The 23,749-nt window shown below is 36.4% G+C and overlaps 3 protein-coding genes and 1 long non-coding RNA gene across 6 annotated transcripts; 2 read left to right on the top strand and 2 right to left on the bottom strand.

The window, feature by feature from the left end:
- On the bottom strand, positions 912 to 5,981 carry LOC109725729 (uncharacterized protein At1g04910). Of its 2 annotated transcripts, XM_020255047.1 has the most exons (9): positions 5,832 to 5,981; positions 5,537 to 5,737; positions 5,007 to 5,088; positions 4,840 to 4,910; positions 4,482 to 4,570; positions 3,900 to 4,023; positions 3,350 to 3,633; positions 2,682 to 2,811; positions 915 to 1,874 (listed from the first exon to the last, which is right to left on the bottom strand). In XM_020255047.1, exons 2-9 carry the CDS (start codon positions 5,633 to 5,635, stop codon positions 1,239 to 1,241), a joined length of 1,515 nt encoding a protein of 504 aa, XP_020110636.1. In that variant the 5' UTR covers positions 5,636 to 5,737; positions 5,832 to 5,981; the 3' UTR covers positions 915 to 1,238. The 2 variants fall into 2 exon arrangements, with proteins under 2 accessions (XP_020110637.1, XP_020110636.1); XM_020255048.1 differs by lacking the exons at positions 4,840 to 4,910; positions 5,007 to 5,088; positions 5,537 to 5,737; positions 5,832 to 5,981 and having other exon boundaries at positions 912 to 1,874; positions 3,900 to 4,012.
- LOC109725730 lies at positions 6,019 to 7,560 on the top strand. The gene is made up of 3 exons (XR_002220328.1): positions 6,019 to 6,398; positions 6,676 to 6,853; positions 7,474 to 7,560. It is a non-coding gene; the product is annotated as an uncharacterized LOC109725730 (long non-coding RNA).
- On the bottom strand, positions 7,256 to 13,480 carry LOC109725728 (probable sucrose-phosphate synthase 2). The gene is made up of 13 exons (XM_020255046.1): positions 13,156 to 13,480; positions 12,663 to 12,889; positions 12,491 to 12,554; positions 11,939 to 12,341; positions 11,334 to 11,635; positions 10,709 to 10,828; positions 10,483 to 10,614; positions 10,161 to 10,337; positions 9,994 to 10,047; positions 9,543 to 9,605; positions 8,502 to 9,437; positions 8,053 to 8,180; positions 7,256 to 7,683 (listed from the first exon to the last, which is right to left on the bottom strand). Exons 1-13 carry the CDS (start codon positions 13,441 to 13,443, stop codon positions 7,395 to 7,397), a joined length of 3,183 nt encoding a protein of 1,060 aa, XP_020110635.1. The 5' UTR covers positions 13,444 to 13,480; the 3' UTR covers positions 7,256 to 7,394.
- Positions 18,449 to 22,406, top strand: LOC109725727 (RPM1-interacting protein 4-like). 2 transcript variants are annotated; one of them, XM_020255044.1, is made up of 4 exons: positions 18,449 to 18,636; positions 20,561 to 20,896; positions 21,119 to 21,292; positions 22,213 to 22,406. In XM_020255044.1, the coding sequence occupies exons 1-4, from the start codon at positions 18,631 to 18,633 to the stop codon at positions 22,243 to 22,245; spliced, it is 549 nt and encodes a 182-aa protein (XP_020110633.1). In that variant the 5' UTR covers positions 18,449 to 18,630; the 3' UTR covers positions 22,246 to 22,406. The 2 variants fall into 2 exon arrangements, with proteins under 2 accessions (XP_020110633.1, XP_020110632.1); XM_020255043.1 differs by lacking the exon at positions 18,449 to 18,636 and having other exon boundaries at positions 18,680 to 20,896.

Genomic DNA, 23,749 nt, shown 5'->3' with positions numbered 1-23,749 from the left:
GTCTTGATTTATGGTTTAGGAAAAAGAAATGTTGTACATGTTTTTACACTTTTCTTCAGGTCGGCAAACAGATAATATGTCGCTGAAGTTCGGCGAGATTATTGTGAAAACTAGTTTAGGATCGATCGATAAACGCCTTGAGGAGCTCTCTCTCTCTCTCTCTCTCTCTCTCTCTCTCTCTCTCTGAGAGAAAATACTGTTGGCTTAAATAGGGCAGCATTCTGCCATGTGGCGGAAGATTATGTTAGACTAAGTCATATTCAAAATGGCGTGAGATTGGGTTGGCCGAGTCATGTTTGAAGTGGCGTGAGGCTGGTTGAGCCGAATCACAATCGAGACTCGTGGACGCTGTATCAGTACGCTTTAAGTGAATTGATTGCGCATTCTAACAGTTCGAGCTTTTGAAATTAATGGTTAGCGCCAACGATCCAACAAACACTAGCTTTGAGTTTTGAAGACCCTGCAGTGTGTACTGCAGTGCATGCAATACTGTTGTGTTTGTTCCGAGGGAACTGCGGTGATGAAGCGGCAAGTTTGCGTAACTGAAGATCGCCGATATTTGGAAGTAGTTGTGGTTGCGAAGTTCGATGGTGTGCATTTTCGCCCGAGTACGGAGCAAACTCGCATCTGATCTTAACATATTGCGCTCACAATTCCAACCTGAGCCCAGGTGGTAAAGCCGTAAGAAGCCCTCGAAAGACAACAAATGCGAAGTGGCGGCGAAAAATCGAGGTTTGCAGTGATGTGTTATGCACATTTATTTATGTGCCCACATGATTATGAAAAGAAAGATACATGGTACAGTTCAATCTAAACTTCAAAATACAAAATTGGACTCTTATGCATTCCAAGTTCTTCAACACAAATGAAATAGAGAGAAAACAGAATGAAAGAAAGAGAGCATCACTACCTTCTAGTTTAAAACCCAACTTATTATCATTGTCTATTATCTTAAGAAATCATCGTGTTTTCAAATTTTTACAAACTAAGATGGCGATTGATTAATGAGGTTCGAATCACTTCTTACAAAAAAAAATATCACTACAAAGAAAAGGGGGGGGAAAAAATTTACTCTGACCGCCGCACAGAATGTTTCGATCTCAATCTCCGTAGCTTGTCTTCAACGTTCCGAATTTGTAGCTCGGAAACCTCTATCGATTCAGAGTAGAACACGTTCCGCGCCGAGCCACTCAAACAATCATTTCTCCGAGCTGTAGATTAAAAATAACAGTCGCCCTTCAAGTTGAACCCTCTTCTTCTGCTCGACCGGTCGCGGCTGCCTGATTCGCATCCTTCCCTTCCTCCGAACCCTCGCTCTCCTCGCTCTGCAACTGGCTGCCCAAAACTTCTACAACGTTCTCCGGCGGGCACTTGTCCTTTGGGTTCTTGGACTCCGGCTGGCAGAAGCACTCGGGCCACGAGTTCGTGTAGAACGACTCGGGCCGCACTCTCTTGTGCGGCCCGCCGAAATTCGTTCTATACATGACTTGCCTAACCCGCTCCTCAAACCCGGACCCCCGGCCCTCCTCCCGGTCGACGAAAATAGGGGCCAAGGCCTTTCTATCGGGTTGTATAATGGTTCGAAACCCGTAGTAGAGGCGGTGGCCCATTAGGTTGTTGGCGAAGTTGCTCGGGCCGTCGTATGTGGGCACGAAGATGTCGGAGAGGAGACAGACCATGTAGTCGACCGCGGAGCCCGCCAACCCTCGAGCATTCTCTTCGAGCTTTTCGGGTCCCACCGAGCTGTGGTTCTCGAGGTGAGGAAACATTTCTCGGAATGGCTTCATGAAACGCTCCCCCCCGAAAAGCTCGCCGGAAGCGAGGTAGATTCGAGTAGAGTTGTCGAACCCCATGGAGCGCAGAATGAGACCAACCTTTTCATTTTGCACCAAAGATTTTTCAGGTTATTTCTTCGCATCAGTGATTGATTGACAGTTTTTTATAAGAGGTCAGAGGCATAATAAATATTTATGATATACAATGAGTCAATGACTACAGACAAATTGCAAACATTGGAACTAGAATGTTCCGCAACATAAATAAAGTACAGCAACAGAGCTCCCAATATTTCATATCGTTCTGCATCGCAGATATTGTAGTTGATTTCATAAACAGGTTAGATCAACAACAACATTGTCTGCTTTCCACAAAAAACATACGGTAGGCTTAGATCGGCAGCACCAGTCGCGATTTAAGTTGTAAGATCAGATTAAGCTATCATAAATAGGTAGTACTCATTTGACCTCGCATAATGGTTTTTCTATTTGCAGCAGGCGACATCTATAATATTCTAAGACTACTTTGTCGACTTTGTCGTGTACCCCAGTTTCTTTCAGCTGTGTATTTTTTTCGTTCACTTGATGCTACTGAAAAAACCTCTCAAAGAACATAACTTTTCAATAATGTGGTGTTGTACTCATGAAAGGGGGCTGCTCCAATTTTTTTCTAGCTCGATTTCTATAAAAATCACTTGTCTCTCACTATGTATATGCATGGCTTTGATACCGAATTGATTACAGGCTACTACAGATCTAAGACGAAGCTAAACTATAAGGAAGATATGAAAATGCAAAGTGAACAGCTGAGCACAACCAATGCATGATAACGATGAAAAGCAATAAGTCGTAAACATTGACAGTGATGAGAATAAACATGAGGATAAAATATTGATAAAGCTTTACCTCTTCTGGAGTTAATGGGCACTTCCCGATGAGCCTCCTTTCTCTGTAAACAAGTTCCTTCTCTGCAAAGTTCTCTTTTCTGTATTTGATCAAGATTTTCTGTTCTTCCGGTGTGAATATATCAATACACCTGAAAATTTTCACATTTAATATTAAATACATTTCGCAACCACATGAATTTGTCTTATCACAGCATCAAGCTTAGTTTCATTAGAGAGCAAATCAAATTGCTCACATATCAGTTGGCATCAATAAACTTTTTTACCAGTGCAATACAAGAACCAAGTAGATTTGAGTCATGTTAATGAAAAGTTTAGGTACATAAACCAACACTGAACTATTCACCGCATGGAAAAGAAAAACTTACTTCCAACTTCGAAAGACCATCTAAAAAATGACCAAAGTATTGCCAAACAACAATGCAAGCAATAAATACAGACGAACTTACATTGAGAAAGAAAACAATTTTTGAACTTTATCATGGAAGAATAGAAAGGAAAAAAATCAATGTTCCGCAACCATTCTAATAATTAAATTCATGCCAACGATTGTAATCATGCAAATGATCAAATCAGACACTATCTATTCTTTACATATTCTCTGTCCACACGGGTAGATATGCGAGGAAATGATTGCATATAGTTAACAGCATCGGTAAAATCACATACCCAGCAAATGCAAGCATATCCATCTCAAATCGAAGGTGTATTGACATGAAGTGGCCTTGTGCACGGAGTTTATTCACTATCTCACTGCTTATTTGCATGATGTGAGGTTTAAACCTAAGTGCATGATAGTTAACACGGCATCTCAACCTCTGAAGCTCAGGGTTGTCAATCTCCTCTGCTAAACGGTGTGAAAAAGGAGTGAGATAAATCGCACCATGCTGCTTCATCATTTCCAATGCAAATGTTGTGTACCAGCTTAAAGGAGCATCTCTTGGTGGACGAATCTGAAAGACGAGTAAAACAAAAAGCTTATGACACAAATGCAACTCAATACAAAACAGGTGAAGTCCCCTAACTATCCCGATATAGTGAATGCTGCAACTTAGTTCCTGAACTTTTTGCTTAAGAACGTAAATTCAGCTGCAATATCGGGATAGTACAGAGTACAGACACAGACACTATCCATATATTTTACCCCACAAAAATATGCGGTTAGACATGTGATCCTGGTACCATGTGGAAGATACGTCACTAAGATTTAGTGCTTTACCTGATAAGATTTCATCTTCTTGGTCTTTCCATTTGAAGAGATTTCTGGAAGGCTTCTAACAATGCGCACATCATATCTCAGTGACTTGATGAAGTGCTCTACATCGTAGATACCTGGAAAACCGCTGGGCATAAAAATAAACCGTAAATTAATTAAACATGGAAAAGCAGGTATTTTATAAGCAAGTAGAAAAAGATTCAACTAAATTATTTTAAATTCATATAGCATAGTTTTTTTAGTCTAATTTTCTTAATTAACGGCAATTGTGTCAACCAAAAAACACTGATTTCTTGCAGTCCACCAGGTTTAATCAGTCTTTTCCGCATTAACTTTATATCTAATAAATTCGAAAGTCATTTCTATCTTTAGCAAATTTTTAAAGTGCACTACAAATAATGCTGAAAGCAAAAAAGATGTGCAACCCAAAAGGAAATTAGGCTTGATTTACCATGAAGTTTTACTTGCTACTTGCTCACAATACAAAGATCATCGTAAATGTTTGATCTACTCATCTAAAATAAGAAACAAAGAAGTACAAGCAACACGGATACAGGATGAATTGAGATGAAGAAAAGGAGATACCTCTCATCCCGCCAAAAAGAATTTGTGTCCAAATCAGGCAGCACCAACGTAGCATTCATGATTCGCGCAGCAACAACAGCATTACATATCTATGAAACCCACAAACAGGGATCAATATTTCATGAGGCAAAATCATAACGAAAGAGATGTTTGCCAAGTTAGATATGTGCTGGCTATAAAGCACATTAACTAACCAAAATTATAGCCAAGCATGGAAGAATAGACAAAGGTGTATTTGCCTAAATTGAAGTTCAATTCTATAACATCAGCAACAACAAATACTCAGACACGTCCATATGAACTTAAATGGATGAGATAAAGCCTTATAGACTGTTATAAATGGGAATACTCTTCGTACCGCACTCCGTTGTTGATTCAAGCCGCCATTGCACCGCACACGTAAATAACCATTGCTCTCAGTTGGAGGAGCTACAACAGTCAAATCATAAAGGATAATTAGCCATCATAATTGAATGTGAGAATACATATAAGCACTATACGACAAGGTTAAGGAAAATTACATACGAGGCCAGTAGGACCGTGGTGCCGATGATGCTCTCCAACCACCAGAATCAGCAGTTCTCCACAGATCATTCACATCAACCTTCTGAAGGATTCCGGCATAACATAAAAGGCAGAAAAATAAGAAAAATAAAAAGGCATAAACAAGGACAACATTGTACCAAGTATAACAGCTCAAATGATTCCAGTTATATACACATAGTCCACAATCCATAAACCCGTGCCCAGTAAAAACATATACATCTATTTAGTAGCTTCACAAGTTAAACATCGAAGAACTAAAAATTCAGAATCATTAACAAATACAATATTACAACTAGAACCAGAAAGTAACAATCCATATAAAAAGTGTTTCATATGCATTAAATAAGTTAAATCTAAACTAAATTCTAACAATGCTACATTAAACTGGTACAAAAATGTTGCATTTATCAACAGCCATTAGGCGCATTTTAGGCCACTCGAATCAAAACCCTAAACATCCAACAAAAGAACACGAAACCCCAGAGGAATCAAAAGGAAACACTACGAACCCTCACTGTGCTATACGGGCGAGGGACGCCGATCGAGGAGAAGAGCGATAGGGTGCATACGACGAGGACGACGACGGCGATCCCGAGCCTCCCCGCCATCGTCCTCCGCCACTTCCGAGCTGCTTCGCCTGATGCCTCGCTCCGCCACCAACGCCGCCGCCGCCGCCGCCGCCGCCTCTCCGGCCCCAACCATCTCCGATTCTGCAACGAGCAATACAAATCGGAGAAAATTAGTACAAAATATCAGTCAAATTCGCAGCGAGGTTCGATCGGGAGAGGAGGCGACGGAGCGTACCTTCGCATTAGATGGGATTAGAGCTAGGGTTTTGAGATGGTGGTGGGGAGAGAGAGGAGGAGGAAACCCTAGAAGAGGGGATCGGGGGAGCGAGAGCTCGACCGGGATCTGTGAGGAGTGTAGCGAAGGATGAGAGAGAGAGAGAGAGAGAGAGAGAGAGGTGTTGGTGTAGGTTAAAGTGAGTAGAGTGTGCCGCAGGGGTAGGTTACTGTGGGGACGTCCGCATATTTTTACGGCGCTTCATGCGTGCACGAAAATCGCACAGTTGTACCTGAGATTTACCAGAATTTTCACTTTAGTCCCCAACGTTTCTGAGGGTAAAATGTCGAGATAGCCCCTGTACTTCCTATATTGCAACTCCTGTCCCTGTAATTCCCGTGCGAGTGTTCTATTATTCCATCCTTAACATTGTAAAAAATTTATCATTTTAATTTATTATAAAAAAAAATATTCCTGTGAAATTACAGCGACTACAGCAGCAACTTCCCCTAATCCCAAGAAATTACTCCTGTGGAATTGGAGAGTGCCTATCTAGTGTTTGATGGAATGTCTCAATGAATACTCCTTGTACTAGTACTCTCTCTCTATATATATACACACGTCGGTCACTATTCAGACTATTTCTAAGTAGTTTTCTATCGGTATCCGTTCTTTGTCCTACTAGTCCTAGTTAACACTTTCGTTATATTTTCTGTCAATGTATGTGGTATGATTCATCTGATATTCATCATGCACGTGAGTAGAGTGTTAAGATTATTTCTATATCATTTTCTATTAGTGTTTGTTGTTTTAAGACCATTTAGTTATATGAATCCTAATTTTTAATCTTTTTTATTGCACGCAGGATAATTCACCTTATATCTATCATGCATGTGAGCAGAGGTGTTAAGACTATTCCTAACTTAACTGCTTCTATCAAATCGATCTTTTCGGTAGCAATCGTAACTGAGAAATGCGGGTTGTAGCTTGATTTGGCTTGCACTTTTGTGGCTGCTCTTCTGGTTTGTTCGCCTTTTCTTCAGGTATGAGCACATTTCCATGTACTCGCAATTTCAGTTCATTTAATATTGTTGCTCTTTTTGATAGGATTTAGTTTAGTTTTCTCACACTAATTTCTCGACAAATCCCGTAATTGGTTATAAATTCTCGTGGTTATTCGGTTACATGATCATTTGTAATATGTGCTCTTCATAAAGAAGTGAAAGGTATTAACAAAGAATCACAAAATAGGAGAATCATAATACAACATGAGCGCAAATTTATTCCCATTATTTTGTTTCCTCTTGTTGTTATGTGTACTATCAAATTTATATCCGCACGCTTTTACGATGATCTTAACAATTAAATGATGTAAAATTCATATCACAACAATCACATATCACAAAAAATTGTTGGAATTGATTGTTTTGATTGCAGTATCCATCTGAAAACTCACTTATCAGAACAAAAACCATCTCTCAGTTGCAAAACATAAAGTAACATTTACGTGCAACAAACAAAGAGACAAAAAAAAAAAAAACATGTATAGTTTGAAGTTATATTTATCAGTAGATCATCACTAGATCACTTCCCATAACCAGCTTTGCTTGCTTCTTGAATTGCTTTCGCAATATCTGCTGACTTGAATCCGTTGTTTGTGTAGAAAATGAAGGGGCTGTCTGCCGGAACGATGTCTTTCTTCTTGTAGCTTCCGGACGTTCTGAGCAGCTCTTCTGAACCTCTTTCGACAGCGCCTTTTAATATCACCTTCTTCTGGGATCCCGACAGGAGTTCTTCGAGGTCCGTGTCCCCTTTTTCCCCGGCGATAATGTACATGTTCGCCACGTTTACACCCCATCGGACGAACAGGTACCTTTAGATTCAGGTAAAATTAAATTGTAAGTTGATGTTATGAATTGCCTAATTATCATATTTCCTGATTATATAACGTACTTAGGACCGAAATCCATAAAATTGACGCTAATGCTATTCATAAGAGAAAAGATAGAAGCGAAAACTTTCGATATGATATAGGACATTAAAAATAATACCCAAGTAAGCAAAAGAAAGTAGATCTAAGTAGTCACATTGCCTTTTCTATGTATCAAAAAAGCAATGTTACGAATTTCCATTGTATGTATCGCATGGAGGTCGTTTGCGATCAAACGATGCAACGTAAAAATCGTTGTTTTGTTAAACCTTTTTTTTTATTTTCTACAATTAAGCTAAGGAGGTTCCATACCGTAGAGCCTGAGATCGAGATGCTAGAAGAGGAATAACTTGAAGCCGTGTTGAGTTTCTGCAATACATCAAATGGCAGCGAAGACCACGGATTCTCAGCTTCTCCCTTAGCTTATCCACAGGCATTGCCTGCAAATAGAATGTCCTCGTAAATTAGATACCGAACCGAATTACCACGAAAGGCCTTTTCATGAATCCACTATTTCTTTTGTTATTTTTGAGAAATGTGAAACTAGTTTGCAACTTCAACCAATTTCTTAACTTTTAGTATCATCATTGAGTATTTTGCATCAATCATTCCAAACAATGCATGTTGATCATGTAGTGGAGGAGCAGTTTTGTCCTAGATGTTCAAAAAGGCGCTAAAGTTGAAAATGAGTAGTTTTTTTACGAAAAATGAGAAAAGGCCCCCTTTTTTTTTGCTGAATCATGAAAAAGCATATTACGCACCTTAGTTTTATCTTTGACCAAGAATGAAACACAGTGCCCATTGCTCGATCCCTCGTCTTCGTCTACCACTGCAACAGAGCTCTCGGATTTGTTTTCACCTTGACCATCCTGCGAATTCATCAGTTTTACTATAGTCCTCTTCACGCCCTCATGACCCCATCTATACTCAATATGCTTCGCATAGTCAAAATCCAAAGAGAATTTGCTATCCTCTTCGGAACCCGAATAACTCCCCGGATAATACATTTCACTCCCACTACTGCAAATTAAAGCATCGAAATCTTTCATGTGAATATTTCCCATATTCAATGATTCTAAAGTCTCGTTCATCGGCATCGCAGTCGAGAGAACAAACCCGGAAATCTTTGCTAAATGCGGATCTGATTTTACTGCTTTGATGGTCTCTTCTATTGCTTGTGTCATCTTCTTATCAAAACCTCCGGAATCAGTATAACAATCGACGGCTATCACGAACAATCTCCGTCTTTTCCTAAGAATTGGATACTTATTACCTAAACTCGACAAACTCTCATTTTGTTTGTGACTATTATCCGGTGCTCTCTTGATCTTGTCCATAATATGTTTCACTTGATCTTGTACCTCTCCCTCGCCTTTGGTTGCTTCTTTATTCTCTATGTCGACAGATAATCTAAGAGAAGATTCTTGGACATCTTTGAGGGAGTCTCCGAGCGAATCATCGGCCGCCACATTGTTGTCCATCGTACTGTCCATTTGCCACTGCGGGTGTCTCATGCGACAAGCAGCAATTCTCGTGAGATATGTCCTACAATGCTCCGGCCATGAGAATAAGTGTATGTTTCTCCACCCATTTTTCCTGCATTCATACCATAAATTCTTATCTGCGAGAAGTTTTAGTAGTGCATCTGCTATTGCGTTTTGGTCATGCGGGTCGATGAGGAGACCGTTGTTCAACGCCTGAAACACCCCAAGAACAGCAAAACATAATGAGATTTCGATTAATAGCAAGCAGGGAATTAAGTATCTTAATGTGATATTCTAATGTAGGAAAAGCTTAGATACCCTGTGAATGTCGACTGGCCCTCCATTCTTTGTGGCTACCATTGGAAGACCATGTGCAGCTGCCTACAATATTATTACCGCGAGTAAGTGTTTTATAGGTAGTCATAACTTTAATTTACATAGAAGTTCAGTATAGGGAAAGATGTGACCAGATTCCACTTTATGTCTAGTCACAAAAATGCCGCAAAAGTTGAGTACATAATAATCATATATCTCATCAATAACACTATAAATAAGGTACGTCTGACTTAATCTCATTGAAATGAAGTGATTCATTGAATGACGTGATTGTCACATGCTCAATTTAATGTCATTTTTATTACGAATTCCAATGGGCGACAAGAACAGATTGTGAAGTGTTCTAGTCCGAACTATGTGATGCTGTAGTGAATTTGGTTATAACCGTAGGAGGGTAATCGAAAGCTATATGTTAAATATAAGACCGACCGACCTCAATTAATGTAAGGCCGAAAGGCTCAACCAGGGCTGGATTTATGAAAACTCCCTGCCATAAAAGAAGAGAAAGGATAAGTAGTTCGATATATACCGTAGTGAGCTAACCTAATGTCTAAAATATCTTAGAATTTACTGCTTGAAGAGCTCAGAAATGTACTAAACCTTTGTTTTTGCTGCGAGCCTGTAAATATCCGGAACATCTGATTGCTTGTGATGCTTCGGGCATGCCACAAATCCATAGAGGTCATACCTGTCTATTAGCTTCAAAACTGTCGTGAGGACGTTAGCATTTCCTGACGACATTTCATCGATGTCGTCTCTGTTGCCCATGATCAGCGTCTGGTGAAAGTTATGCATATTAAATTAGGATATAATTCTCATAAGCTATGTTATGCCTGCTAACATCTTCCACAGTTCTTTACAAATATGCTGTCCACTTCTTGTGATAAGGATTATGAGCAATAGGGAAAAAGTAAGTACTCACGAGATTCGCTAGCTCTCTTAAAGGGCGGCATTCGCCAAAGGCTTTCACGAGGGTGGTGATGTTCTTCTTCGGGTCGGGTCTCGATAAGGCCAAGATCATTGGCTTGTGAGGATTCGTGAAGAAGCGCATCACCTATTGAAAACTTCCTCTTTATTTTTGAAAGAAAATTGGAGGGAGGAAATATACAATAGAAGGAAAAGAGATGTGATGAGTAGGAGTATCTTACATCGGAGCATATAGGGGAAATCGACCTCGGAGAAGAACCTTCGAGAGCCGATTCTCCGTCCATGTCCGTCGCATCTTCTTGGACCTCGACATTGCTAAAATCCATACCTGGAGGAATAACCTGCAAAAATTTCATGAATTACTTAAAGTGTTACTGCACCATTTGCTCTTTTTGCACCTCACTTTTTTTGGTCATTAAGATAGTGATACATGGAAACCATCAAACTGTACGCAAAATCTAATGATACAATTGTAGTACAGAGTTACAGTTTTTAGCTTCTGTTAGATAATATTTCAGTATCAGATTAGCTTTTGGGTCTAATTCTACGAAGAAATTGAGTGTCATACTAAAAGCAAGATATTCTCCTTTTGGGCGCGACAAAAAAAATGTGAGGATCACTTCTTAACCGCAGTTTTTGGTTTATTGTTAGACTATATGAACAATGTTATGAGGGGTTGCAAGAATAGGAGTTTAATATTTATCGTAGAATAACCGAGTTTGACCAGAACAACTCTCCTTATGCTTCATATTGCCTAGCTAAATCGTGTCTTCGACTTTTATAGAGACTATACATGAACATAATGTGTAAACATTTTCGAAAAAAAAAGGGTGAGTGAAAACTCACCGCCATCCTCGGCATATACCGGCCGTGGCAATCCACCCCCCTCCGGTTTCGGGCCCTCAACACCCTCTCGAGCTTCACGTCGAAACCATCGTACATGCCCCACTGTTCTTCGATCTCCTGCTTCGTGCTCGTGATCACTAGCTCTGCCGCATCCAAGGACAGCTCCTCAGCCTCTATCCTCCGCATTATCTTGTACATAGCGTCGATATCCTCCATCGATTGTCTCCCTTGCTTAAGTAGCTGTTCCAACTTGTTCCTCCCCAGCGAATGGCCGGTTAGCACCATGGGCACATTCAATGCACCTATATAAGATGCATTTCATTCTTTAGTAAAGCTTTACAAGGCGGAAGTAAGGGCATTAAATATGAGTAAAACTACGCTCGCAACATTTCACATGCATGTAAAACAGTTGCGACCATCTGACTGAAGGGTCAGCAAAATTCACATATTTGAGCGCCGCCTATTCTACATGCGCATAGAATGCTGTCGGAATAGTAATATTTCTTTATGTATATCTCTGTAAATGAAAATGTGTGAAAAATTTAGATATTACAGTAACATATATATCTAAACAGGTGATTTATATTTTGAAAAAAATAGGGCACCTGAGAGAAGAGCTGCAGCATCTCCGGCATCGGCATAGTGTCCATGAATAACATATGGCCACACCGGTTTCCCCTCGCCAATTTGTTCACCTAAAACCCTTGACATGTTCAAAATATGAGCTAGAGCCCCATCTACAAATTCTTGTATGTAAGGCCACAGTTGCTCTTTCCGAAGGTATTCGTTCGTCGGACCGAACGGTATTCTGACAATGTAAGCTCCTCCGCTCTCGCCGACTTCCTCATTGCTGTTGTTTGATTCATTTGAGATTGGTGTTAACATTTCTGTCGGTTCTGCGTAGCTCCAGTCTACTTCAGGGCACGTGATTTGGCGCGTGAAGAGATCGACCCGGTAGACGCCCGGCATCATCGACAGGGCTCGAGAGAGCTCCACGACATATTTCACCTGTTCAAATTTTGAATCTGATTCATGAATAAAGTAAAATTTAAACAAAACTTTGGGGACCAAATCATTACAATTGGAACTTCGACGACGAAATCAAAATCTGGGTTTAACGTAGGACTAAATTTATAATTGAGCTTTGCCAATTTTACCTGACCTCCAGTGTCGGAGTCGCGACCCAGCTCCATGTTTTCGCCGCGGACGAGACCATGCATACTGCAGAGTAAGATGATGGAGCTATTCAGATCTCTGAGGTAAGTAAAATTGTGACAAAGAGAAAATATTCAGTTCTAAATTGTGACAAAGGGCTATGTATGTATATACCTGATGAGGACAATGTAGAGCTTCTTTCCTTTGTTATCATCAGACCAAGTTTGGAGATCAGAGAAGTTCCTCTGAAACCTCTTCCGCGGCGTCTGCACCATCTCCCCAACCACGTCGCCCTTCTCGCCCTCCGACAGGTCCTCCGACATGTCCTCCGTCGCATCCCGCCACCCCTGCTCCAGCTCCCACCGCCGGTACGCGCGCCTTTGCACATCCTCCAATTCCAACTGCTCATTTTGTCCATAAAAACAAAACATACATTGCATGTGAAACAAAACATACATTCGGCTGAGTCACGTCCGAAATGGTGGAAGACCAGATTGGATCGACTCATGTTCAAAGTGGCGGCAGACCAGGTTGAACCGAGTCACGATCGAGATTTGTGCGCGCTTCGTCTGTATACTTTAAGTGTATAGACACACAGCGCTCGCGTGTAAAATGCCGGTGAATTTCATCTAAAAGTGCAGTTGATAAGTCAGCATCTTTGAAAGACCTGCTTCTTCTTGCGCGCGAGGTGCCAGATGCGCCAGCAGGTGTTCTCGAGGCGGGTGCTGCGCTCGCGGGAGTTGCGGGTGGCGGACACCTTGGCCCAGGTGCGGTAGAGGTCGCTCTCGTCGACGCCCGTCACCACCTCCTCGACGAAGTACTTGGTCGGATTGAAGTGGCCCCGGCCCCCCAGGCTCACCTTGGGCGACGCCCCCCGCTGCTCGTCCACCGCCGCCCCTCCGCTGTCCAGAATCGCCTCCAAGTACCCGTTGATCCACTCGTTCCCGACCGCCATTGCCGTGATCGGATTCCGAAGATGTTCGAAAATGGTTGATGGGTTTGATGTGTTTAAGATAAATGTGAGAGATTTTGGAGTGAAAAGAGAGAGAGAGAGAGAGAGAGAGAGAGGAGTTAGTTGAGCGGATCCGAGGTTTCCTCCTACTATTCAGTTATTACAGTTAAAGAGGAAAGAGAATGGTGCATGGACCAGGTTCACCACTTCCTCTGTGGACCATCCAATTATCCACCGTTACCATTTTCAAAATTTAAATTATTTATTTTTTCTTTGGGTTAAATATTGTCCAAACTTTTGCTTAACAGGGCATTTGGTTCTGCGTAAAACAAATTAAAAAATTATTTTTCGTATGAAAAATAGTTTTCCGGTTGTTTTGTTCAACTTAAAACATTTTTCTTTAAAAGTATTTTTACGAATTTGGGAAAAATTGAAGTTTTCGTTTTTTGCTATTTTTCGCCGAAAAACGAAAATTTGAAGTTCTCGTTTTGCTGTTTTTTGTGGAAACGATAACTGAAGCTGCGTAAAATTTTTTCATTCTTTTTTTTTTCCACCAAACCAAGCAAATATAGATTTTTCTCTTTTCAACCGAACAGATTCTTAATGTGGAAATAATATGGCGACAATAATTAAGATGTTACATCACTTTTACATCAATAATATATTGATAATTAGTTAACTAAATTGGTTTGTAAGACTTAATTATAATAATTCTTAAAGTTCGAGACAAAAATTACCATAAATTAAAATATAAGGATTAACGTGTCGCGTGCCTCGCAGGTTGAGAACCAAACGCGCAATTTACCCTTAATCAAATTATTAGATGTAATAATGTTTACTAGATATTGACATAGCATTATTGACTTAGGCTTCGTTTGGGATTGCGGGAAAATTGCATTACTTGAAACGACGATGGAAAAATACGATGGGAAAATATTCTATTTGTTTCTGTACGTAATATTGCGTTCCGCATATCGTGATGAGTCGGTTACGATATATTTTCTGCGGTCCCACCGGAGAACGCAGAAGCATATCCCTATATGTTTTTTCCTCAACTCCATTTTATCTAATAGCGTTAGATAGACGTCAATACTAAACTAAGTCTTAGTCAATTTTAGCTTGTTCTAATCATTAGACTTTTTTTAAAAAAAAAAACTTATTATTTTTCTTTTTTAGTTTAAAGTAAAAAAAAGAAACATATTATTTGTCTCTTTATGTTGGAAAGAGTAACACTAAAATTACACCCATTATTATGCTTCCTAATCTTATTGACTTTGAAATATTCAACTCTAGAGTATATATATATATATATATATATAGGCAAATTAATTGCTATTATTATTATAATATCATCATGATATCATTAATCTCTATGTTGCATTAATGATCCAATCTTTAAAAAAAAAAAAAATTTAAAAAAATGATGAGACAGCTTAAAACATTTGCATTTTGTAGGAAACACATCTCATTCACCATGCCACTAAAATACTAGGAAAATACTAGGATGGAGATACTCAAAATCAAAATATAACTTATTATATGTATTAGAATTTTTTATAAATTAAACAATGTTTTTTTTTTATAGTTAGAATAAGTTAATGCTTAGATAATAATAATAAAAATGACAAAATAGTTGAATTTAGACATAAGCTTTTTAAACTGTGCAAATCATATAATATAATTATAATATAGCATGAATCATAAAAAATAGGGTAAACTTCAAATACCACCCATGTGGTTTCGCACTATCTAACTTTAATATCTTGCGGTTTAAAATGTATCAAGTTAGTATCCTGTGATTTCATTTTTATCTTTTCGTCAGTTTTTTCGTTAATATTTCGTTAAATTATATATAAAAAACTTCACATACCCCATTTAGATTTATCAAATATTCACTTTACTATTCTTTAGTTTTAACTTTATTATTGATTTAACAAAAAAATTAGTGGAATCGATAATAAAAAGATAAAATTGATGGAGTAGACAAATAAAACTGGTGCAAGTAATAATTTCTCCCTTGTCATTTTGTCAAGTAATAATTTTGCTTTTTATTAGCACTTAGATAAACCTATTGTTAAATAATACGAAACAATCATTATTTTTTAAAAACTTAAATTAGTAAAAATTAATATTTAAATATTTTTATAATTAACACTCTTTTTCGCGCATGAGCTCTAAACTTTTTAGTAGGCCTATGACGTAGACATGAATTAAATAGGAAAAAATTAATAATGCTAGATGCTTGCTGTGACTCGAACTCAGAATCTACTGCTCTGTTACCATATTAAATAAAACAAAACAACTGTTATTTTCTAAAAACCTAAGCTACTAAAAAATAGTGTTTAAATATTTTTATATTTAACACATGTTTCTTCCCATTATTTTATTCTATTCAATCTAGTTTCAAATACTAAATTGGTGAATAATGAAAACCATATAGCTTATAAAATTAAGATACAAATCTTTTAAAAAGTGATTAATTTAACCCTTATAGGATCTTTCTAAATATTTTTTTTATTTTTATTTTATTTTATTTTTTTTCTATGGCATGTGCCCCATGTTGACTTGACCATTTCTAATTAATCTTCGTGCTAACCATAAATAATTTTCTACTTTATCACACAGAGAGAGATCTCTAAGTTATGCTAAAGAAGTTGACTTTTCTCCACCAAAAAAAAAAAAAAAAAAAAAAAANTAAAAAAAACTATAGTTTCTAATTTTAAGTTACAAAATCTCAATTTGGCTTTCAGAAGTTTTTAATTTTTTTTTTTAAGGCTCTGTTTGGATGTTGAAATAAATTTTTAAAAATAACTTTTTGAGTATGAATATTTGCTTCTGTAATTTGAAAGTAGGAATTTAATTTTTGCTCCATAGAAGATTTTCGCATCTACAAACTACGATTATGTCGAACAATATATTTTATTTATGAAGCGATTCATCTTATTTCGGAACTACTCTAAACACACTCACTCATCGTCTTTATATACAAAATACTATATACATCTTGAGTAAATTAAAGAGATATGTTAGTTAAATATATTAATTATATTATTTTTTATACAATACATTAGTTAAATAATATTAGGTTCCTATACATTTTTGGGAATTTGAGAATCATACTTAATAGTTCGACATAGAGAAAAATAAACATAACAATTGACTAAAATTTAAATTAAATTTAAATTTAAATTAAATTGAATTTGTTAATTTTTTAATTAAAATTTTAGTATATTTTTAAAAAATTAGTGGGAATCCCCGTGGGGACGGAGAGGGAGAAAAAATTTTTTCACGTTCGTGAGAATTTCGCTGAGACTGATTTTCTACGAACTCGCGGGCCCCATCCTCATCTCCGTCTCCGTCTCCGTCCCGATCTAATTTTTTATTTAAAATTTTAGGCTTAATTAAGTTAAAATTTTACTAAATTTTACGTTCTAATAAGCTTTTAGCGGTTGATTAATTTAGTTTTATTTACTAGAGAGTAATTTAAACTATTAAACTTAGAAAAATTTGTTTCCAATCCATTTGGGTCTCAGTTAAAAAAGAAAAAAAGGCAAAAATGTGTAATACCCCCTCACCTACAACACGTTTTGAAATAGACTCTTAATCTTTTATTTTTTCGTTTGAGATCCTCCAACTTCTAATTTTTTAGAATTAATCAATTTTAGCCAAAAGAAAACAAGGATTTTCTCAAATTCGTTACTAATTTTATCAAATTTAATCAATTTAATTTTTTTTAGTACCTAATGGAATTTTATATAAAAACCCCAAATCAAGCAAGCTATATAAATATAAAAGTTGAGGATTCTTAATTAAAACAATAAAAGATGAGAGTCCATTTCAAAACGGAATACTCACAAGGGGTCTCCATGCAATTTTACTTACTCATTCTTCGATATTCACTTCAAAAAAATTGCATGCGCCTGGTCTTCAATAATATAGCATGCACCGAATTTTTTTTTAAATTTAAAATTAAAATATAATTTGACAGATATAATCTACACTATATAAGAGAGATAATCAGTCTATGTACAAAATATTGGAGTTTAAATTTCAAAAATAGTCCATATTCACTTCAAAAATATTGCATGCACCTGGTCTTCAATAATGTAGCATGCACTAAATTTTTTTTCTTAATTTAAAATTAAAATATAATTTGATAGATATAATCTACACTATATAAAAGAGATAATCAGTTTATGTACAAAATATTAGAGTTTAAATTTCAAAAATAGTGATTTATTAATATGGTGTTTAAGATATAATATACACCCGGAGCACGAAATAATTCTGCTCCCAACCAATTCCTCATCTATAAACAAATTGCATTCACCTTATTCATAAATATTATATGCACAAACCCTAATTTTAAATAATTAATATTATAAAATTAAAATATATTTTCATAAATGCGATTTATACTATATAAGAAGCATCTATATAAAAAATTATCAGGATTTAAACTTTATATCAAGTTTTAAAAATAAAGTGCACAAAATTTATTTATACACCTGGTGCACCAAATAGTGTTCTTTTCTTTAATGTAGGTAAAAGTATATACATAACCCTGGACTACAATTTATTTTAACTTTTATACTTAGTTAAATTAAAATAATTAAAAATAATTAAAATTATCAGTTTTGAACTTACTAATGAATTTAATAAATTTAAGATCCTCTGTATATTTTTATTATAAAAAATTTGGTAAAAAAATATATAAAGATTCCCTCACCGATTAAACACTTGAAAATAAACAACTCAAAATTATTTTTTAACTAATTTTTTTATAATTTTTAATTAATTAAATAACACATTTATTAAAATTTATATAAATTTAAATATTTAAATTTATTGAAATATAATCTACACGCCTCGAGAGCGCGAAACGTACGCTAATAATAATAATAATAATATTATTATTATTATTATTATTATTATGTTCTCTTCATTCCCACTGCTACGCTACTCCGTAGAATGCTTCAAACCTGTTGAATCCATGACTCCTCTCTCTCTCTCTCTCTCTCTCTCTCTCTCTCTCTATATATATATATATATATATATATATATGGAAAAGGGAGAAGCGTGTGGGGAGGAGAAAGGAGGCACCTTTAGCCGTTTTTGAGCACTGGGTTCTTGTTCTGCTTCTTCTTCTTGTTGTTGGGGGAGTTTGGGAGTTTTGGGACTAGTGATTTAATGGCTGTGAGTTCTCTCTCTCTCTCTCTCTCTCTCTCTCTCTAAATTGCTAAAAAAAAGGGTTTTTTTTGTGTGTGTTTGGGGACTTGGGTTCTGGGATTTAGTGTGTGATTTTGTGTTATTTGCAATCAATTTGTTGTTTTGTTGCTTTATTGATGCTTTGGATGGAGTGGTATGGTTTTGGTTTTGAGATGTATTTGCTTCAACTTTTAACATTTTTTATTTGATTGATGTGCCCCCTCCCTCTCTCTCTCTCTCTCTCTCTCTCTAAATTGCTAAGAAAAAAGGTTTTTTTTTGGAGGGGGGTGTGAAGTGTTTGGGGACTTGGGTTCTGGGATTTACTGTGTGATTTTGTGTTATTTGTTACCAATTTGTTGTTTTGTTGCTCCATTGATGCTTTGGATGGAGTGCTTAAGGCTTGGTTTTGAGATGGGTTTCTTTCAATTTTTAACAATTTTAATGTGATTGGTGTGTTCTCTCTCTCTCTCTCTCTCTCTCTCTCTCTATTGACTATTGCTAAAAATGGTTACTTTTTTATGGGGTAAAGAGTTTGGGCACTTGGGTTTTCTTTTCACCCTGTGATTATTTGCTATCAATTTGTTGTTTTTTTGGCTCATTGATGCTTTGAATGGAGTGTTAATTAAGGTTTGGTTTTTGATATGGGTTTGTTTCAGTTTTAAACATTTTTTTATTTGATTGTTGTGGAGGAGGTAGCTCTTCTATTGATGATTCTTATATTGGATTATTAGTGAGTATTTTGCTATAATAATTGATATAATAATAAGAAGCTCATGTGCTCTCTCTCTCTCTCTCTCTCTCTCTCTCTCTACAATGTTAAAGGTTTCTCTTTTAAACAATTATCCATTTTTTGATATTAATTTGGTGTGTTTTTTTTTTTTGTTTTTTTTGCTCAATGAATCTACTTGGAATTGGGTGTTATGGTTTGGTTTTGAGAAGGGTTTGTATCAATTTTAAACATTCTTTTTTAATTTGATTTGTGTGGAGGAGGTGAAACTACTTGGAATTGGGTATTATTAACAATAATAATAATAAGCTCATGAAGTTAAAATCTACAACTGGTGTGCATGCATTTCAATTGTGAAATGTTTTAATTTGGCAAATTTGTGAAATATTTATTTTCTAGCCTAAAAACATATATACATATTACATAGTGAGAGGGATGAACAGGTTTATGTGTATTTGAGCTTTAGATTATGCAGAGTACCTGAAACAAGAAAATTATATTAGCACTGAATCATGATATTGTGGAGGTTCAAGGATAAAACCATATATATATATATATATGTTGTGATTTTACTTTCAATTATATAACAAATTACTATGTTATCTCCTTCATTTTGTCGTCGCACGCGTAATCGTTCAGTAAATACCATGCAAACAGCCTCTTTGTTTTGCCTTGTGCATATATTAGGACACCTACCCTTTTTCTTGTTCTTAAATGAAGGGTTTTGGTTACTTGTCGAAGCGTAGTTGTCGATTACTTTGCGGATATCTCATTGAAGTAGTAATTCGAAAGAGTTTCGACTTTGGAGTGATGCTAAAGTTTTACAGGTATAGTACTCCAATTTGGCATTAAAAGTAATCGTTTTCGATTATGTTTTAGACTTGTAAGAAAAGTAAGATCATGGTTGAAACTTATGAGAATATAAGGATTATGGTTGAAGTTCTCTGATGCAAGTTTTTAGCTAGATGTCGTGTCGCCAATTTCGTAACGTAGGATTGAGTTGTGTTTCCACTGTTGCACTTGGCTCTTGTTTTGGATCGTAAGCTCGTTCGATACGTTGCTCGTTTCGTTGAATTTACGGTGAATCGAAAGGCATTGATTGTCGACATTGGTCGTCGAATTTACGGTTAATCGAAAGCTCATTCTATATGCTGTTGTGTTCTTGTTTTTCGTTGGATGAAGCAGCAAGCTCGCGTACCCGAATTCGGCAAGTGGGAAAATGCCGACAACGTCAGTTACACCCAATACTTCGACAACGCGCGGACGAATAGAACCCCCGGAAGGATGATCAACCCGAATGATCCGACACAGAACCCAGAAGCGTTTCTCGGCACCGAACCTGGAGCTCGGAAACCGAAGGACGCGAGGAAGCAAGAAGCGGATCCTCGCCAGAAGCGTAACAGCTCGCAAAGTACTAGGGGAAGCAAAGTGAGCTGCGGAGTGCGATCTCAAGCTCACGGGCATGATGCGAAAACTCCGGAACGACCTAGAAGGCGGCATGGTGGCCGAGGCAATGTAACGGTAATGTTCTCGACTTCGCATTTTGTAAAAAGACCGCGAACTTTGCTCGTTTCGATTCTAGTTATTTCATCAATAGTAAACAAATGATAGTTGAGGGGATATCGACAAATGCTTAGCTAACAAGTACAAACTAGAGGGGACCAAACATCTTGTTTGATTAGCAAAGTGTACTTATGTTTAGTAATTCTATGGTGTTTAACTTCCTAAATGCGATTACGACAGCCGGAGCGAGAATTCGTGGTGCCGCCATTCGGTAAATGGGACGAAAGCAATCCCAAATCGGGAGACAAATACACTGGCATTTTCGAGAAGCTGAGGGAGGACCGGCAATCGCCTATGTTCGAGCCGCCGTGTCCGACGATCGGCCGCGACTACGATCGTAGCCCACGAGTAAAGGTGTGCCCTAATCCTTGCAAGATATGGTTAAATGTTCTTGATCCAAATGTTCAGCTTCGAAAGCTTAGCATAGCTATATGCTTCGTTCATTTTTTTAGAAATAAACTTAGTTAGAAATGTAAAGCAATTAGGTTTCGAACTTGGGATCTCGAGTATCAACCACCAAACCCTTTGCCATTTGCGTTTGGGACGGTCGATACTCGCTATCGGTTTTCGAGTGAAATTTTAGGGCATCCGAACGACGGAGAGTAGAAATATGATAAATCACCCCCCCGAGGTGAAACCTACTATCCCAAGAAATTAAAATTTGACTAAATTACACTTTTTGACCTCAAAACTTTAATTTATTGCAATTTCTTACTCGTTAAGTTATCGTAATCAAGTTTCGGAAACCAAATTAGTAGATAAATTTTGACGTGTCGCTGATGTGAAAGTAAATGTAGCAGCTTAATCGTTGTCGTGTCATCAATCACAATACTGTTACATCACGTCAGCATTAACGATATATCAGTGTTTAGTCAACTAAGTTGTATTATGAGATTTGATTGCAACAATTCAGAAAAATTGAGCCAGAACTCACAAAAAAGCAAAATTATGTCATGCGCCTTATGTGGTTTGAGAACTAAAAGTGTAATATAGTCTTAAAATTATTAAGATTTCGTGGTAGCGAAATTCAAACTCCTAGATTACAATAATAAAAGAAAATCTCTGTATCGCACAATATCGCACGAAATAACTTATTCCGACATCCGAACATGCCTTTCGACGTGTCCTCTAATCTTTTATTTAAAGCCTTAGGACTTATGCTTGTACAACTATTCTCTTTTGGCAACTTTATTCTTTTTTTTTCCCCTTTTTTTAGCACAAAAAACTAAAGCAACACTTTTTTTTTCTTTTTTTTTTTTCTTTTTTTTGTGCAGAGATTCTTGTGCTTCAGCTGGCGCGCAAAGTGATGAGCTTGGAACCTCTAAATATCTCCAAATAATCCTAACTTTTTTTTTTTTTTTTTTAAAAAAAATTCCATCTTTGGACTTGTTGGATATTATTTACTTATGTAAGAGGTGTTAAATTCATGTTCCTTTCAATGAAATTCCAACTCAAATTTGAGTATTAAGATTTGAATTTGAATTAAACTTCAAACTTTATCCATATAACAAGAACATTCAACCAACAACTATACAATAGAGTGGAAAGAAATTAAAAAGAGCTCAACTAGTGTAAGAAGGCCGTTTGGTTGGATGTAGTTTCAATTTTCAAATGCATTGTAATTGAAAACACAGCAGTTATAATTATATGTATTTTATTTGGTCAGATGTAGTAGAAATTACTGTAACTATAAATAATTTCTAAGTAGGGAAAAATAATATTTTATGTTTAAAAGTTTATTAGAGAAGTGAGCGTACTTTTTATTTAAAGTTATTATTTAAGCGTAGTTTTAACAAATATAGTTGAGCCTTCTTATGTAGTTCCATTGAATTCAGATTCATGAAGTCAAAATACTGAATTTAAATTTACACGCAATTACAATTACAAGGCAATTGTAATGACTTACGACCGAACAACGGAGGGTAATCCGCTATCTAATATTTAGACCCGGCCCGATTAAAGCCGGTCGGGCGCGGGTCGGATTGCGTGTGTCGGGCCGGATTTGCTCAGGAATAAACATTACATTATACAATAATTGCAATGTTTAGCCAAAAATTTTAAAAAAAAATTCCCCACATCAAATGAGCTTTACAAGAATATTTTCTCCTTATTTAAGATGTTACCTTGAAGTAATTTTTCATGTAATAGAATTATATCTGAAAAATTAAACGAAAAAAAGCTAAAAATAAGATTACTAAAACATGGGCTGTGATTGGATCATTAAAACGCCCACTAGGCCTCTGCTTTGGGCTTTAAACTGAAAATTTATAATACGATTTAAATAAAAACGTATAAAACTTATTTGAATTATGAACAATTTTGAATCAACAGCCAAATTTATAAAAATTTTTAATTTATTTTATTTGAGTTAGTCAACGACACTTTAACTTCAATATTTGAATGTGTCGTTTATCTTTACAGCTTTAGTTGATATACTTTATGCAATTTCTGTATTTACAAATTCATTAAAGTAAGAAAATAGTTTAAACTTTGCAGTAAGAGTATTGTCGACTGACTCAAATCAAATAATTTGAAAAATCGGATAGTGGATTCAAAATGGTATATAGTTTAGATCAGTTTTATACATTTTTAATGTATAAGATTTATTTGTATTTTATTTTTATTTTGCCTTTTTATTTTAATATTATCTATAATACTATTGGTGAAAATGAGTTGGGGTGAAGCTACTATCTTGAAGCATTCCATATGCATAATATAATATCACATTTATAGAACATAAAATTAATATTTTTTCAAATCATACTTTCTCATAATGTGTTACATATTTTGTCTATAATAATCCCGAATTGA

This window comes from Ananas comosus, linkage group 20 (assembly GCF_001540865.1).
Source record: "Ananas comosus cultivar F153 linkage group 20, ASM154086v1, whole genome shotgun sequence".
Taxonomy (NCBI): domain Eukaryota; kingdom Viridiplantae; phylum Streptophyta; class Magnoliopsida; order Poales; family Bromeliaceae; genus Ananas; species Ananas comosus.
Note: the sequence above shows the minus strand (reverse complement) of the source record. Positions and strands in the feature narration are given on the sequence as shown.

Bases quoted from the DNA above. Each gene is read 5' to 3' on its own strand.
- LOC109725729 (XM_020255047.1), bottom strand. From the start codon at position 5,635: ATGGCGGGGAGGCTCGGGATCGCCGTCGTCGTCCTCGTCGTATGCACC. The intron at 4,024-4,481 runs GTATCTCCTTTT...TTTTATGCCCAG, and splicing joins TCTTTTTGGCGGGATGAGAG to CGGTTTTCCAGGTATCTACG. The intron at 3,634-3,899 runs GTAAAGCACTAA...CTCGTCTTTCAG, and splicing joins AGAAGATGAAATCTTATCAG to ATTCGTCCACCAAGAGATGC.
- LOC109725727 (XM_020255043.1), top strand. From the start codon at position 20,552: ATGAAGCAGCAAGCTCGCGTACCCGAATTCGGCAAGTGGGAAAATGCC. The intron at 20,897-21,118 runs GTAATGTTCTCG...CGATTACGACAG, and splicing joins GTGGCCGAGGCAATGTAACG to CCGGAGCGAGAATTCGTGGT. The intron at 21,293-22,212 runs GTGTGCCCTAAT...TTTTTTGTGCAG, and splicing joins ATCGTAGCCCACGAGTAAAG to AGATTCTTGTGCTTCAGCTG.
- LOC109725728 (XM_020255046.1), bottom strand. From the start codon at position 13,443: ATGGCGGTCGGGAACGAGTGGATCAACGGGTACTTGGAGGCGATTCTG. The intron at 12,342-12,490 runs GTAAAATTGGCA...AAATTTGAACAG, and splicing joins ACTCCGACACTGGAGGTCAG to GTGAAATATGTCGTGGAGCT. The intron at 9,606-9,993 runs GTCGGTCGGTCT...ATAATATTGTAG, and splicing joins TCGGCCTTACATTAATTGAG to GCAGCTGCACATGGTCTTCC.